This window comes from Peromyscus eremicus, chromosome 10, assembly GCF_949786415.1.
Source record: "Peromyscus eremicus chromosome 10, PerEre_H2_v1, whole genome shotgun sequence".
Taxonomy (NCBI): Eukaryota; Metazoa; Chordata; class Mammalia; order Rodentia; family Cricetidae; genus Peromyscus; species Peromyscus eremicus.
The window spans coordinates 10,123,371-10,140,898 of NC_081426.1; the positions used below are offsets into that span (position 1 = coordinate 10,123,371).

At 40.6% G+C, this 17,528-nt stretch overlaps 1 protein-coding gene across 2 annotated transcripts in view; it reads right to left on the reverse strand.

Annotated features, from left to right (window-relative positions):
• Vps54 (VPS54 subunit of GARP complex) overlaps positions 1-17,528 on the reverse strand; it is a 91,353-nt gene that overhangs the window by 19,230 nt on the left and 54,595 nt on the right. For both annotated transcript variants that reach the window (XM_059275378.1, XM_059275377.1), the window contains exons 11-17: positions 15,908-16,004; positions 13,938-14,275; positions 8,942-9,071; positions 8,354-8,535; positions 7,609-7,721; positions 5,867-5,930; positions 3,637-3,742 (exon numbers count right to left, since the gene is read on the reverse strand). In XM_059275378.1, coding sequence (XP_059131361.1) covers positions 3,637-3,742; positions 5,867-5,930; positions 7,609-7,721; positions 8,354-8,535; positions 8,942-9,071; positions 13,938-14,275; positions 15,908-16,004 — 1,030 coding nt within the window. The remainder of the gene's footprint in view (positions 1-3,636; positions 3,743-5,866; positions 5,931-7,608; positions 7,722-8,353; positions 8,536-8,941; positions 9,072-13,937; positions 14,276-15,907; positions 16,005-17,528) is intronic.

Consider the following 17,528-nt stretch of genomic DNA (forward strand, 5'->3'; position numbering starts at 1 on the left):
TCTATACAAATGACAGACTAAGAAAGAAATCAGGGAAACAACTTTCACAATAACCTCATATAATAGAAAGAAATAGAAGAAAATATTGGAAGATAGAAAGATATCCCATGCTCATGGATTGGTAGTATCAACATAGTAAGAAGGGCTATCCTACCAAAAGCAATCTACAAGTTCAATGCAATCCCCAACAAAATTCCATCACAATTCTTCACAGACTTTGAAAGGACAATTCTCAGCTTCATATGAAAAAAAGAAAACAAAACAGGATAGCTAAAACAATCCAGAATAATAAAAGAACTTCCCGAGGTATTTCAAGCTGTACTACAAAGTTATAGTAATAAAAACAGCATGGTGTTGGCATAAAAACAGACAGGTGGGTCAATGGAATTGAATAGAAGACCCTGACATAAATTCACACACCTATGTACACCTAATTTTTTTTTTTAAAAAAGAAGCCATAAATACACACTGGAAAAAAGGCAGCATCTTCCACAAACTGGTTATCTACGTGTAGAAGAATGCAAATAGATCTGTATTTATCACCCTGCACAAAACTCAAGGCCAAGTGGATCAAAGGCCTCAACATAAAACCAGAAACCTGAATCTGACAGAAGAGAAGGCGGGGACCAGCCTTGAACTCACTGGCAAAAGAGACAACTTTCTAAAACAAAGCATCATTGTGCAGGCACTAAGATCAACAATTATGAAACTGAAAAGCCTTTGTACAGCAGGGGACACCATCATTCCCACAAAGTCATAGCCTACATTCTGTGAAAAGATTTTTACTAACTCCACATCCAATAGAGGACTAATAACTAAAATATATAAAGAAACTCAAGGAACTAGATATCAAAAAAACCAAATAATCAAATTAAGAAATGAGGTACAGATCTAAACAGAGAATTCTCAATAGAGGAATCTCAAATGGCTGATAAACACTTAAAGAAATGCTCAACATCCTTAGCCATTGGGTAAATGCAAATCAAAACTACTTTGAGATTGCATCTTACACCAGTCAGAAAGGCTAAGATCAATAACACAAGTGACAGCTGCTAAAGATGTGGAGCAAGGGGAATACTCCTCTATTGCTGGTGTAAGTACAAACTTAGACAGCCACTTTGGAAATCAGTGTGGTGGTTCCTCAGAAAGATGAGAACTGACCTCAAGATCTAGCTATACCACTCTTGGGTATATACCCAAAGGATGCTGCATCATACCATAGAGACACTTACTCAAATGTGTTCATTGCTGCTCTATTCGTAATAACCATAATTCAGAAACAACCTGGGTGTCTCTCCACAGAAGAGCAGATAACGAAAATGTGGTACGTTTATACACTGGAGTATTACTTAGTTGTTAAAGAAAAATAACATCATGAGCTGGGCGTTGGTGGCGCACACCTTTAATCCCAGCAGGATCTCTATGAGTTCGAGGCCAACCTGGTCTACAAAGCAAGTTCCAGGAAAGGCACAAAGCTACACAAAGAAACCCTGTCTCGAAAACAAAACAAAACAAAACAAAACAAAAAGAAAAGAAAAGAAAAAGAAAAATAACATCATGAAATTTGTAGGCAGATGGATGGAACTAGAAAAAGTCATCCTGAGTGAGGTAACTCAGACCCAGAAAGAACCATGGAATGGAATGTACTCATTTATATGTGGATATTAGCAGTTAAATGATAACCAAGCCACAATTCATAAACTCAGAGAGGTTAGTATAGAGGAAGAGACGGGGGGGAACACATGGATCTCCTCGGGAGAGGGAAGCAGCATAGATTTTATGGGCAGGGGAACTGGAACAGGAAGGTGGAGAGTGGGGGTAGGGTTGAGGGAGGAAATGTAGGAGAGACAGCTGTAACTGAGGGGCATTAGAGGGGTAGTATGGAAACTCGGTGCAGTGGAAACTTTCTACACTACATGAAAATGATTCTAATGACGTTTCCAAAGAATGAGGGAGACAGAGTCCCAACTGTCCATCTCTTGTCATCAAACGAAGCTTCCAGTACTGGGACTGGGTTATATTCAATTGAGTTATTGGTCCAAGGGTTACCATGGAAATCCCCCAACAACCCAGGCTGTTGTCAAGACTATAGGTTGCTGTCCACAAACTGACAGTAAGACCCCCCTGCTGAAGACAACACCCACACAACTTGTTGAACATGAAGAGGTGTAGTTGGTGCATAACACACATGGAACCTTCACCCCTACATTCTAGTATCTTTGGTTCAGGAAGATACTCTGCAGGCTACTCAAATAGAAAAGTAAACACCAGTCTAACCACAAATCCTCTGATCTGCAATGCTGTCTTGCTTGCAAAATACGCTAGGGCAATGGTGGCACAGAGCTTGTTGGAGTAACCAGCGATGTCTGAGTTGTCTTAAGGCCCACTCCATGAGCTGGAACCTAGAGCTGACACTGCTTGGGTGCTAAACACCAGAGACCAGATAGCCCAGAGATCTAGGGCAAAAACCAATACTACTGGTCTTCAAAAAACCCACAAAGGTGTGCTAGAATGACTCCTCAACATACTCTGCTATACTCATAAGTCCATGTCTTATTCAGCCATCATCACAGAAGGTTCTTCCTGCACCAGACGGAAACAATACAGAGGTCCACAGCCAGACATTATGAAGACAGACCTTGGAACACACAGCTCTAAATGGGATGTCTCCATCAAATCCATCCTCTCAGACCTCGGGGAACCCTTAGAAGAAGAGGCGGAAAGAGTGTAAGAGCCAGAGGGGATGGAGGACACCAGGAGAACAAGGCCCCTGAATCAACTGAGCAAGGCGCAGATGACCTCACAGAGACTGAAGCAGCAAGCACAGGCCTGCCCGGGTCTGCACCAGGTCCTCTGTGTGTATATTAGAGCTTTCAGTTCAGTATTTCTACGGGACGCCTGAGTGTGTGCAGAGGCGGGTCTCTGATTCTTGTGACTTCTTTTCGTTTGCCTTGTCCAACTTCAGTGTGGTGATTTTTGTTTTATCTTTTATTTTGTTATATTTTACTGTTATCTCTTAGAAGCCTGTTTCTGTCTCTAATGAGAGACAGAAAGCGAGTGGATCTGGATGAGAAGAAAGGTGGAGAGGAAGTGGGCGGAGTAGAGGGAGGGGAAACTATAATCAGGATACATTATATGAGGGAAAAAAATCTATTTTCAATAGAAGAGGGAGGGGAATAAAACCTTTGTTATACTAGCACATAAGAATTCATTATGAATTAGCTGAAATCATCACCATTTCATCAGGTTAGTGGTTCTGGAAGAATGATGTTAAGAAAAAATCTCTGACTTGAGAGAGCCAAAGCTTTAGTGAGAACTCCTGCCAGGTACTGGAAAGCAGCTCAGGTTCGTATCTGAATGAGTTGGGTCATGTTCAGTCTCCAGTATCATTAACAGCTCTACGGATGTGAGACCATGTGAGCACACGCACGTGAGACATGAACACATGCGCACCTCACACTGAATATGGAGTGCACAGAAGCACGCTGCCCTCTTGAAATACAACCATGACAGGTATCACAAAACCCCTACCTTAAAAATAACCTGGTAAGTGTCTTAAAGGTTAAAGATTAGTTAAACTCTAATGAATGAACTCTTCCAAATATTTTTCAAATAAATGGGAAAAACTGTACACACCTTCAACAAATCTGTCAGACGAGTGAGCATGTCAGTGGTGACAGAGGGGATGTTATCCACACACTGGCAATATTCAAGGATGATTCTAATTAACAGCAAAACAGTTCTAGAAAGAAAGGATGCACAGACACTCAGCAAGAAAAGTCAAATAACCAGTTCAAACATCTACGGAGATATACCAACCTTGGTAGTTGTGTAACTTCAGAGTCAGCGACAAGACACTCACGATGAGTATCTCGTCAAACTTTGTACTAGAAACACCATTCTCTGTATGGCTTTTTTTAAAAAAAGATTTATTTAGTTTTATAATACGTATATGAGTATTTTGCTGTCATATCTATCTGTACCACATGCATGTAGTGATCACTGAGGCCAGAAAAGGGCTTTGGATCCCCTGGAGTTTACCTGGATCTAAAGATAGTTGCTAGCCACCATGGATTGCTGGGAACTGGACTTGCGTTCTCTGCAAGAGTAACAAGGGCTCTTGTTACTGCTGAGCCATCTTGTTGGCCCCTTTGTATGGCAATTTTAAGCAAGTCTTTATTATACACAAGTATTCCTTTTTTGGGGCAAATCAGAAACACTGAGAGAAAGACTAGCCAGTGGTTCTGCTCACTCATGTAAACAATCCTCAATTATAGCTCTTGAATTAATGAAGGGAAGTTAGTCCAGATTTTCTTAGTGAGATGGAAAAAAATTTATAATGCTCTAGGGGAAACATAACATCCTAGGAGGTTTACTGAGTGATCACAAAAAAATGAGAAATTAGCCGGGCGGTGGTGGCGCACGCCTTTAATCCCAGCACTCGGGAGGCAGAGCCAGGTGGATCTCTGTGAGTTCGAGGCCAGCCTGGGCTACCAAGTGAGTTCCAGGAGAGGCGCAAAGCTACCCAGAGAAACCCTGTCTCGAAAAACCAAAAAAAAAAAAAAAAAAAAAAAAAAAAAAGAGAAATTATCAGTTTAATAGCAGGACATATCACAATAGAAAAGATATATCATTGGAGGTTAAATAAAACTGAATTAAGAGGGGAGAATGACTTATTATAAGACATCTAAATTCATTCAGCTGTTCAGAAATGAGAAAGCCATGTTAAATAATGCTTTATAAAAGTCTGCAAGATATTAAGAACTAAAATTCAACAGAAGCATCTAACCTCCTAAACTCATCTGGGAGGCCACGTATACGCTTCATACTTAGTCTAGAGTCTGCTGTGTGTGACATGTGTCCATCGCATATCTTTATAATCTTCCTCAGAAGATGCATTAGTCCCCTAAGTTCAGTCTTTTTGGCAACAGTCTCTTCCTAAAGAGCCAAGAAACTAGCCAAGGGGACCATTTTCAACAAGCACATGAAATGTAACTGGCTAACAAATCACCAAAGACAGAAATGACACTTCAATGGAGGGATGAGATTACAGGGGTTGAAAATGGCTTTGCCCTCCCAGAGACAAGCAAGGATTCCAAAGAGCAGAAAGGAGTGTTGCTGTTGTTTCAGCAACTTGAAAGTGACTAGGACGAAGCTTCCAGCCTAGGCACCCTCTGTACAGCTGCCAAGGTGCTAAGAAAACTGAAAACTGGAAGTCAGTAACTCCCTCACCTCTGCAGAATGCAGAGTTCTACCAGGGGATCAGAGAGACAATTCTACTGTGTACATTATTGTGACAAGGCACTACTTTCTTTATGGAGGGAACAGCTATTTCAGAAAACAGTGACAAGAAACAAAGATAATACTTAAATTGTTCAACGCTTTAAAGACGACAGTGAACTTAAAATTTCATAAAAGGCATGCAGTAGAGATGACAGCATGTTTCCAGCTAACTTGAATTGGAGAGATGTTTATTGACAAAAGAGCAAAAGACCCAACGTCTACAATGATAGTGGTGAAGTGTGCTAAATGATACATAGAACAGCAATAATTTTAGAGCTAGAACTGTTTGTGTTTTGACTAGAACTACTATGCTATAGAGAAAAAGGGGCAGCAAGAGCCTCGGGTGGAATAATGGTAACAAGCAGTTACGACAACATTTCCTGTTACATGAGAAAATCAGGGCCTTTCTGTGAAGCCAGTGTCCCTGATGGATAAAGCATACTACAGGACAATGGAAAATAAAAGAAGAATCATAAAATTTCCCTTAAATATTTTATAGTTTTTAACATTGTTATTCCAAAATTTGCAATTCAATCCAAGGGAGAGCTAGAAGGCAGGTTTCAAAGAGAAATGTGCTACTCACCCAACAACAGCATACTGGTGTCCCTCCACAATAAGGACTTCAGCTGGTTTCCTTTCTTCCGTAGCTAGGGAACAGAGCACACAAGAAAGGTGGGGCTGGGGGAAACAAAGACTGGAGAAACCCAAAGCTGGTAGTTCCTGCTGAGAACCCAGCACTCCCTCACTTCTGAAGTGCACGCATGCCTGTGCTGTCTTGGAAGCTGTGTGGCACTGTGAAGTGCAGGCCTGTGAAGTGCGGGCTAGACTTAGAGTGGAGTATTGGCTTGCGACCTTGGCCAATGCCTTCAGTCCTCTGCAGTTCAACTCTGTCTCTCAGGGGAGTCTGAATAACAGGAGTAATGATCAGAAACTGCCTGTCCTCTGGGTCTGGTACACAGGAGATTAGGAAGTCGTTCTTTTTAAGTTAGACTTAGTTTAGAGGCAGAACTAGCATTTTACCTGGCTACTTTTCATTATTAACATTAGCCCTTAAGATTTCAACTCAGAAATTCATTTTCAGCATGTGATATTTCTTATCACTGTGAAACAAAATGCAGCATTTTGAGGTAAAAAGAAATAAATTAGATCACTGTCCTGGATTAGCCAAATTAATTAGCTTAACAAAGACATATCATTATGCTTTTCCTAAGTTTCAAGTTTCTGAACACTTAGACAAAATATTTACTTCCTCTTTTCTTTCATGCAAAGAAAGTAAGTTCTAATGACAATTCAACTTGAATGTAGGTCCGTTTGTCCTGTGGTGGCAAGCACTTTCTTAATTACTTCTCTATTCTGCACACAAGTGGTGAGCAGAGCAGGGAAGGGAAGGGTCCTACTGCCAGTCTGCCTGACTCTGAATCCCTGCTCTCCCACTCCCTAGGTGTGCAACTCCACAAGCTTATTTGCATAACCTTGCTGTGTTCTAGCCTCCATATTTGTTAAACAACCTAGTTTGCAGAGTGTCAATGATATAATATCCGTAAACTGCTGTGGACAATTGATTGATAAATAAAGTGCTGATTGGCCAGTAGCCAGGCAGCAAGTATAGGCGGGACAAGGAGAAAAGAGGATTCTGGGAAGTGGAAGGCTGAGTGAGGAGATGCTAGCCTGCTTTCCAGGGAGCAACATGTAAAGGCAACAGGTAAAGCCATGGAACACGTATAGATTAACAGAAATGGGTTAATTTAAGATATAAAAACTAGATAGCAAGAAGCCTGCCATGGCCATGCAGTTTATAAGTATTATAAGGCTCTGTGTGTTTACTTGAGTCCAAGCGTCCGGCCACAGGGCCGCGGGGGCTGAGCTGAACCAGGAAAACTTTAGCTACAGTAAACTGCTTCAAACAACAATGTGTAGCACCAAACAAGCACTCAATATTGATATCAGTTAACCTTCACTTCTCTGGTACCTACACCAGTACCTGGGAAGTCAGTGAACTCACAATGGATGGAGTCATGAGGACTAGCAAACCTGAGTTTTAACAGCATACACTTGTGTTGTTCAGCAAGGCAGGCTCAGGGGGACAGGGACAGAAACCATGTGTACAAAAACTCCTACCACAAGAACCTCCAAAGAAGTCAAAACTCTTAACTTTCCAGGAAAACAAAAAAACATGGTTAATGGTTAATGCATCTATATGTATAACTTTATTTGGAAAAGCATTTGTTTGCATGAAGTAGAATGGAAAGACTATGAGTTGTTCAGGGACAGACAGTAAGCCCTAGTCATCAATATAAGGGACAGTGTGTGAGAGACCACACATACCTGCTGGCTTTTTTTCAGGTAAAGCAATCTTTCCATCTGCTATAGAATCAACAAGATCCTGAAATTCTGCAGGAACATCAGCTTGCTTCCAACGCTCATTGTCTAAAAGAAGGCTGTTCAAAAGTAAAAAGAAAGGCAGGTGAACATTTCAATAACATTCTCCTAATTAAAATAAAAGGAAGAAGATGTCTAGCAAGTTGGCAGTACTCAGTGCTGACTGTCATGATAAACCAGACCCACCGACTAATGGAACTAATACTTTTCCAAACTATCTTCTGTCTCTCAGCCTAGCCAAAATCAGCAAAGAAAACAATTTAGTCAACCTTGAGTAAGAAAGAAACATCCACTGAGGACCCACTGATAGACTTCAATAGAAATAAATATTTATTTATTTTACAACCTGACCACAGTTTCCCCTCCCTCCTCTCTTCCCCTTCCCTACCCCCACCTCCTATCCACTCAACCCTCACCCCCCAATCCACTCCTCCTCTGTTTCTGTTCAGGAAAGGGCCAGGTCTCCCATGGGTATCAACAAAGCATGGCATATCAAGTTGCGGTAAGACTAAGCACCTCCCCTGTATTAAGGCTGGGCAGAAATAAATATTTCAATTCCATCTGAAAAGCCAAGAAATGTGATCTTACTTTTACACTCTCAAGAATTTTGCCTGTCACTCAACTCCACTTTCATTTAAAAATGTAACTGCTCTGTACAGAGAAGGAAAGAAGAATACGGACATGGTCCTACCTGAGTTTGGTCCGCCTCTCTTCATGGAACCTGCTCACAAACTTATTGGCCTGGCTCTGCAGGGCCCCGAGCAGGGACGTGCTCTTCCTCCCACAGATCTGCTCCGTGTCCATAATGAAGGTCTCCACTAATCTCGAAAGTGCTATGAACTCCGTGGAGTTTAGCTTTTCAAGGAAACCGTCCTAAGTGTAAAATATCACATAATGACTTGAGTCAATATAATGAGTTCATGTTATCCGATACATTTTTATAATATTGGAATTCAATTTTATTAACACCTTATTTGTTTTGTATATATGTAAAATAGCATATTAGATTCAAATTAATTAATAAGGTGTTACATTTTTAAACAAGCCTTTTAAACAAACCATTATTTTGAAAAGAATGGTTTAAAGGTTTTCCATTTATTTTGTTTAATTATTTGACATTTCAGTAGCTACCTAGAAGAACACAGCAGTAATACCATCAACTTTTCAAGTGCTAAAACTAGAAGACTGTGACAAGGCATGGACATAGGCAAAGTCTAACTTGGATCTCTAAAGTCAGACTCTGTGTAAACAGAAAATCTCCAAGGCGTTATGAAAATACCTTTGCTCTTGACATGAGAAATTTGACAGCTCGATCATGGCATACATCTGAAGCACTACACAGTAATTCCTGGATGTTACTTGCTAATTTTCCTAGCTCCAAGTCAGTTAATCTCATGTCTTCACCAACTCTGAAAATGATAAAATGACATTTCGTCAGGAAACATGGTAAACACATTCTCCACAGGTGATGGATCAAAGAAGACAAAGAGCTACCAAGGTAACATCCCATAAATAACTTCCTTTGCTCTGCTAGTTCCAACACTTAGCTCACACTCCTCTGACTGGAAGGGATGGTATTCCCCAGCAAGCAGGCTCTTTCCTGCTCTGATTCTAATTTACTTAGTGGCTTACTTACTGAAGTGCTAAGCAATGGACAGATAAGCAGACTGCTACCCTCAAGGAAGCTGTATTATACAGCTGTGTTTATATTTTGAAGGGAAATGTAAGATTTTTTCCTATTTTTAACTAAAGATGCATATTATAACGGTCACCAAGTCTAAGCCTGTAACAGTTCACTTCCGTGTCATCATAAGCCAAGTGAAGTGCCTGTGCCATTACAACTCTTCCGTCTGAAAAACACACTTTTCAAAGACATTACTAATGGGCTCTAATTTATAGTACTTAGAAGCAATGTATTACTCTAACTGGGTTAAGATATTGAAGAAAGTTATCATTTATTCCTCAAAATTATACCACTACACCGATTTACTAATGCCTTAAAATAACGCAGGGTTAACAGCATTAAAGCGCTCTCAGAACAGTCTCATTCAGTCCTCATACTGAGGCAGGTGGACACTGAACCTCAGTAGTTTATCTACCCACAGGTGCAAGAGTAAGACTAAAATCCAGAATTGGTCTCTAATTCATTAAGCTTCCCCTGCTCCATAGTTGTGGGAGGTGGGTTAGTATACAGATATGGTGGATGCAAATGGAGGCAGAGAGCAACCATGGGTTCCCTTCCTCAGGACCACTCACTGGCTCAGCAAGTGGGCTAGGCTGGCTGCAGTGAGCCCCAGTGATTTACATGTCTGCCTCCCCAGCTCTGGGAGTTCAAGAACATACCACTACAACCAGCTTTCTGACCTGTGTTCTGGTATAAACTCAACTCCAACGCTCAAAACAATTATTTCTATATAAACAGGCTGGTACTAATACCAACTCCAACAACAATGCTCACTTAAAGTTAAAGATTCAAATTTACTACTGAAATAAAGTCTTATCTTCTGAAGGATTACTACAATTTGCCATGAATGGAATCACTGGGGAATTTAGACCTCTTGGCAATGTGCTACTGACTAACAAGAACATAGACAGAAAATAGCAAATAAAAAACAAGTTTTTAAATAGTGCAGTGACCTCATCACAAAAGGGTGAACTTTTAAAATCTTGTTTAATTAGCTGTCATTTTTTTCATTGGAAACGATCTTCAAGTTTAATTGCTCTTAACTTCCCAGTCATTTCCTTGCTGAGCTGCAAAGCCCTGAGGCATTGGTGTACAAGCTGAACACAGGCGGGCCATCTGCAGTCACCATTTCATCCTATGGTCACATGTAATGAGGGAAAGCCAGGGAAGACTCTAGAAATTAAGTGAACCACAGTGACAATAGGAAAGACACTGTTTCAAAGACGTTCCAACGTCACAGCAGGCTACTTAGCTGGCCTTCAATATTTGTTCTTCCCTCTGCCACGGTAACAGCTTTAGCTGGGCAAATATCCAGCCAGCTAAAGACTAGTTCTCAAGCTCCATTACAGCCTCCGGTGTGTAAGTGACTGTCAGAAGTACAAATTCTAGGCCATGTTCTTCGAAGAAAGAACAAGCTGAAGAGTGAACCTAGGACCTCCCTCATGCTAGATCAGTACCCTTCCACTGCAGTGACCCATGCTTTATCACAGAGACAGCAGAGTAACTACTACACAGAGCTGAGGATTTGACTTAGGGCAGGAGTAGGACCTACCATATACAGAACAGTAAGGAGATGGCATTCCAGATAAATAGGCTAGGTCGAAAGGATATCTACAAAGGAAGAAAATCTTGCACGATACACAAAATCAATTAGAGAACCTATCAATCTAATTGTGAAAGGGACAGCTTTAAAGTTAGTAGCTTTTGGTTCAAAAAGACCTCAGCTAGAGAGTGAAGTCAACCCACAAAGTGGAAATGACATTTGCAGTATGGGTGAATAGCAGACATGTGTGCTTACACAAGTAACTCTAAGAAATCATTAAGAAAGAAAGGGAAAGAAAAACACTAATAGAAAAGTGGGCAAAGGCCTTTTCCAAGCACTTGACAGAGGCAGCTAACGAAACAGTATAGTGCTCTCCTACCAATCACAGGGAAAATAAAAATTTAAACAACTACACCTGTGACATGTTCTCCAAAATGGCTGACATGTAGAAGACTAACCAACGGAGAGAGTGAAGGAGTGACTGAAGACATGAACAACAGGCACTCCTCCTGACAGGCTTCTAGGTCAGTACAACTGGGCATCAGGCCAAGGAAACCTAGAGAATCTTCCTCCCTCCTGCTTTGACAAGACTGGCTGGATGTATCTAGGGGCCTGCCTTTCCACCATCTTTTCCTCTTGAACTGTAACTTTAACTGAGCATGCCCAGTAGTGTGTAGTTTAAAGTGAATATGCTCAGAAATGTGCCAGCCCCAAAGTGTCTTCCCCAAACGAATATCTACAGGCTTTCCCAATCAGTCCTCCTCCTTTCTGCTTTAGGAGAATGTCATTTTGAGAACTGCTCTCCTGACTGCAGCAACAAACATTCTCCCTCACTCATGTGCTGCTTGTGCTTTCTGGCTGTGTACTCACCAAGATATCGCGTTCAGTAATTGTGTGTTGGCGTGTGTGTATATGTGTGTGTGTATCTGCATACATATTTTTCCAAAATGTATTTGTAGCATGTACATCAAAGATACCAACAAGAGTTTAAGAGCTAAGCATTTAATTAAGTGGCAAGACTTTGTGTTTATTATGCACAAGACCAGGTATCAATCCATGGAATCACCAAAGGTGTGGCAGTCACTATCACTAAAAATGGAAATAACCTCAATTCTTATTAATAGTAGAATGAACTCTACATTCTGATGTTGTCATAAAAGACAATGTTTGTATACAAATAAAAATAAACTCCCACTATATGCAAATATCACAAACATATTGAAGGAAAAGAAATCAGATAAACACAAAAATGTGGTTCTACTATACATAGCTGAAAACTAAAGCAGCAATAACCACACACACACACACGCACGCACGCACGCACGCACGCACGCACACGCATACATATACACACACAGACCACTAATGGTTTTAATGAGTTGCCTCAAGATGGCAATGGATTAGAGCAGGAGCAGGGATGAGTAGATTTTTCTGGGGAGCTTATGTTGTTCCATTTCTTGACCTAAGTGGTGATCCATGTTTCCATTCTGAAATAACAATCTGAGCTGAACATTTACAATTTGCCTATTTTCCCACATACGCACTGTACACCAGTTAAAAAGTCTGAAGCAACACAGAGTAAGGAGTACCAGCCGCCAGCCCCTCCTGTCCCGGCCAGGGTGCCGAGGAGCCATTGAATGCTGGAGCAGAGAGCAACCTGGATGCAGATGGAGGCTCGACAGTGAGGATAGGAGAGCTCCCCTCTCAGGTAAAGATCTCCTAACTCTGAAATGTTTCAATAAATAAATCAACTGTGTATTATTTAAGATACAGAATTTTTTGTTGTTGTTGTTTTTTGAGACAGGGTCTCACTGTATCTCTGGCTCTCCTGGAACTTACTATGTCGACCAGGTGGCTTTAAATTCACAGAGATTCACCTGCCTCTGCCACCCCGCCACCAGGTGCTGGATTAAAGGTGTGCGTCACCAGGCCCAGTCAAGATACGGAATTTTAATATAGATTTTAATATCAATAATCATAACTAGTAAGTATAAAGATATTAGCCGGAACACAGAAAAAAAGATATCAATTTACTAATGCAGTTCAATTATTGTTTGGTAGGAAGGAAAAGTGTAATAAACTGACCTCAAGTAAAACATGAGCTCCATGAGCTCCGGACCACAGGTTGATTTATGTGTTAACAACAGTACTAAGTCTTGTTATTCTTAACAATTAAAGCGTTCATAGGTTTTGTTTTGTATTTTTAGATACCAGGTATTACAGGGTACCTGCTAAACCTAAGACTGGTCTACAGGTTAGATAGGAAAAACTTATCCATTTAACTTTATCTGTTTACTGTTACAGTAATTGGATTACGTAAAAAAATGTTCTGGTTTAGCAACTACACACTCTGGTATCTGAGATAAAGAGGCATTATGTCTGATTGCAGACACAAAGAAAAAGGGGAAGGTGAAGAAGGAAAAAGAGAGGGGGAGAATACAGTTCACTGTGTGGTAAACGATTCAGAACTAGGGACTTCAGGTGAAGGATATGTACGTCAGTGTTCATACTATTATAGCAAATTTTCTGTAAACCTGAAATAATTTCAAAACACATTTTTCTAAATGATGTTTTAAAAGACAATGTCATCCACTAAGAAATTCATGCCTTTAAAAAAATCAAGTGTGTAAGTCAAACACATCTTTACTAATATAAAATAAGAAAGCAGCAGAACAGAGAGGGAGAGAGCAGAGAAAGACTACTAGAGCAGTATTGGACACGGGTTCCAGGAACAGTTGTGTTTCCTTTACACAAATCTCCTAGGCTTCCTGGGAATCAATTACCATAGCACTGAAATGAGGATGTCTCATTAAATCATTCCAGTTCCTCACCAGTCCTAACGTCTGCAATGTCGCCACTACCTCCAAGGCTCACCTCCAGACCTTCCACACATTTTCAAAATGAAGTATATGTTTCATAAATTAATAGCTTGTTACATTCCAAGACAAAAGGTTACAGTTTTCCAAACTGAACTGAATTCTCAATCTTTCTGAAACCACTAATCAAATGGTTCAGAGTCACCCCCCTCACAAAAGCTGCTATACTCACACACTGTCCAGGCCTCCTGGGGCAGCAGACGCTGGTGTCTGCTCCTTGCTGGATGAAGAATCAGTACATTCTGGTTCAGATACCGAATCACTGCTGCAGGGCTCGCTATTTGGAGATGTGTTTCTTTGAGAGGTAGTATCAACTGCTGCAGGGGCTAGCTCACCCTCCCCGAAAGCATCACTTATAAACAAGCCTTCGTGGGTCAAATAAGCCACCTCTGTGTCTAAGGAATTGTCCTTTGCAGCACTCCTCTGCTGTGAAATCTCCTCCAATTCTCTAGTCCTTTGGTTTTTGTCAAGAACTGAGAGAACAACACTGTGAATGATATTCAATGTTGCCTACAAAAAGAAAAAATAGGACACATTTTAGAAAGATGCATTTAGGGCTAGAGAGATGGCTCAGAGGTTAAGAGCACTGGCTGTTCTTCCAGAGGTCCTGAGTTTAATTCCCAGCAGCCACATGGCGGCTCACAACCATCTGTAATGAGATCTGGCTCCTTCTTCTGGCCTGCAGGGATACATGCAGGCAGAACACTGTATACATAATAAATAAATAAATCTTTAAAAAAAAAAAAAAGAAAGATGCATTTAAATGTCATGAACTTAAGATTTACAGGAGTTAATTACGTGGACACAATTCTGAACATCTACAATCATGAATGAATCAAAGTCCTATAACAAATGTTACAATTTTTATCAGCTTTGTATTGCACACTAACAGTGACTTGTAAAGACCAACTGTATAGGAGAAGTAGGTTCACTACAGCTTAGAAATCAGAGTACTTATATTCTAATTCCTTTTTTATGGATATTTCCCTACAACACACTATGTATTTCATTAACATGCTGTATCAGATATAACCTGTTTCTCAGAGAAACTGATTAGTAAGTACGGCTGCTTAAAAGAACAGTAACTTAGGTGCCTAAGCAACCCCATGCCCTGACCATCTCTTACATCGGCACCCCTCACTGCTTGACCATTGTGACAGCCAGCTCCTCTGTCTCAACATTCCGAGATTGTTCTCACTCAATGCCTCCTCCTCTGCAGAGTGCTCCTCACTGGGACCTTTGCACACTGTCCTTCTCATCACTCGGGTTTTGGCACAAATGGCAGCTTCCTCAAAGAGACCATCCTGACTCTCTACAACAGCTTTATCCCACTACACAGTGGTGGTTGTTTGGTTGTGGGGTTTTTTGTTTGTTTGTTTTGTTTTGCTTATTTGTTTAAGAACATTTGTTTATCATCTAAAATTATCTTTTATTTATTTAGGTCTCTTTCTACTACAATAATATTGAAGTTAGATCCATCTCAATATTATTATTCTAAACAATGGTACTTGATATGGAGGAAATACTCAATAAAACACTGCCAGCTAGGTGAATGAACAAGTTTATATAAATCAGTATCTTTATGAACTATTAAGATGTAAGGGTGGGGCTGGAGAGATGGCTCAGAGGTTAAGAGCATTAACTGTTCTTCCAGAGGTCCTGAGTTCAATTCCCAGCAACCACACGGTGACTAATAACCACCTGGAATGAGATCTTGCGCCCTCTTCTGGCATGCAGCCATACATGCAGGCAGAATACTGTATACGTAATAAATAAATTAATCTATAAAAAAAAGATATAAGGGACTTTGACATTCATGGTTGCAAGTCTCATTATATATTGCTTCCTCTCTCAAGCATCTGATTTCTTTTTTGGGTGGGGAGAGTGGGGGTAGGGGTGGGGAGAGACATGACTCTAAGGAAGCAGACTCCAAGTTCAAATCTCCAAAATCAGTTTAGGCTAAGCGAGTCCAATCAGCACAAAGACAGACTAGGGGAAATGCAAGAAACTTGAGCCAAGGCTTAAAGACATCATTACGTACATAAGGCTGACCTACATCCAGGTACATTTCAGTTCTATGATTCTGTCCGGAAAGCTGACTGAATATCAGAGATAGTCCAGGCAACCGATGTGTGAGCTTACCTTAACCCTCTGTAGGAAAACTGTAAACTTAGAGAAAATATCCTTTAACAGGTCAATCCACTGGGGGAAATTCAACATTCTCATTTGATCTGCAAGCCTATAAAAAATTTTAAACAAAAATAACTGTCTCTGGACCAATATGATAACATCTATAAGATGAAGGATACTAAATATTACATAAAAATAAAGTGCCATTTATTTAGAGTCCTAACTAAAATCATAGACTGCTGAGCTAAAGAGGTCAATTACCAAACTCTACCTGTTTATATACCATTCTGACTGACTAGTACAATCAAGTACACTGGCAAATGGTCCTTATCATACTGCAATCCCATGTGAGAATGTTTTGTGACCTCTGAAGAAATAAACCATAGACTGACATTAGCCAAAAGGAAGGATCTTTTGTGGAATAATGACAGAAGTATAACATTTCCCTCGACAGATTTAATAAAGCACTTCTCCACCAAGGAGAAGTAGGACACCTGATGGTGTGGACTCGGGAAGTAGCGAAGGAGCTCGGAACCCCCGCTGTTTAATGCACTTGCTGGTTGCAGAACTCTGCCAAGTGCTGAGCCTTCCCTGCTTCAGGTTTGTTTGTTTGTTTGTTTCTTTTTCCATTTTAACATGAGAGAAAGTATGCATCTTATACAATTACAAACATTAAAGACATTGATAGAAAATGCTATCAGCAACATATGGTACAGTTAATAAATGATGTCAGCCAGAATTACTTTGATAGTTGCTATCAATTAATAACTTCCAATATCAAACAGGTTAACAAAACAGAATCCCCTGAAGAGATTTTATATATAACAAAAGTAACTCATTACTCTAGATTTCCAGTGAATGCTGCTATAGCCATGAGTTTATTTAAAAAAAAAAGAAAGAAAGAAAAAAGAAAAGTGTTCTTGTACTGGCTACCAGGAAGCTCTCTACACAGGTTGAAAAATTCCTTACAGTGTCTTAGCTAGGGTTTTCACTGCTCTGGAAGACAACCATGACCACAAACAAATCAGGGAAGAAAGAGTCTATTTTAGCTGACAACTCTCAGGTCACACTGCATTGCTGAGAGAACTCAGGTGGGGAACTCGGGGCAGGAACCTGGAGGCAGGAACTGATGCAGAGGCCATGGAGTCAGGTGGGGAACTCGGGGCAGAAACCTGGAGGCAGGAACTGATGCAGAGGCCATGGAGGAGTCCTGCTTACAGGCTTGTTCTCTGTGGTTTGCTCGGTTGGCTTTCTTATAGCACCAAGGACCCCAACCAGCTCATCCACAGTGGACTGGGCCCTCCAACATTAATCACTAGTTAAGAAAATGTACTATAGATCTGCCTACAGGCCAATCTTATGGGCTCATTTTCTCAACTAAGAGCCCTTTTCCCAAATGATTCTAGCTTACATCAAGCTGACATAAAACTAGTCTGCACAAGAGCAAGAAAACAAGTCCCTGTTTTCCTGAGCTTCCTAAAAGTGTCCATGCCCTGTCTCCCAGTAGCTCCTCCTTGATAACAGGTGCTCCAGCCAATCCTGAAACAGATGTGCCAAGGAATAGTGCGAGAATTCTAACACTCCACATCTCCATTCTAGGGGTTTGGCCCAGAGAACCTTAAAAACTATGCTA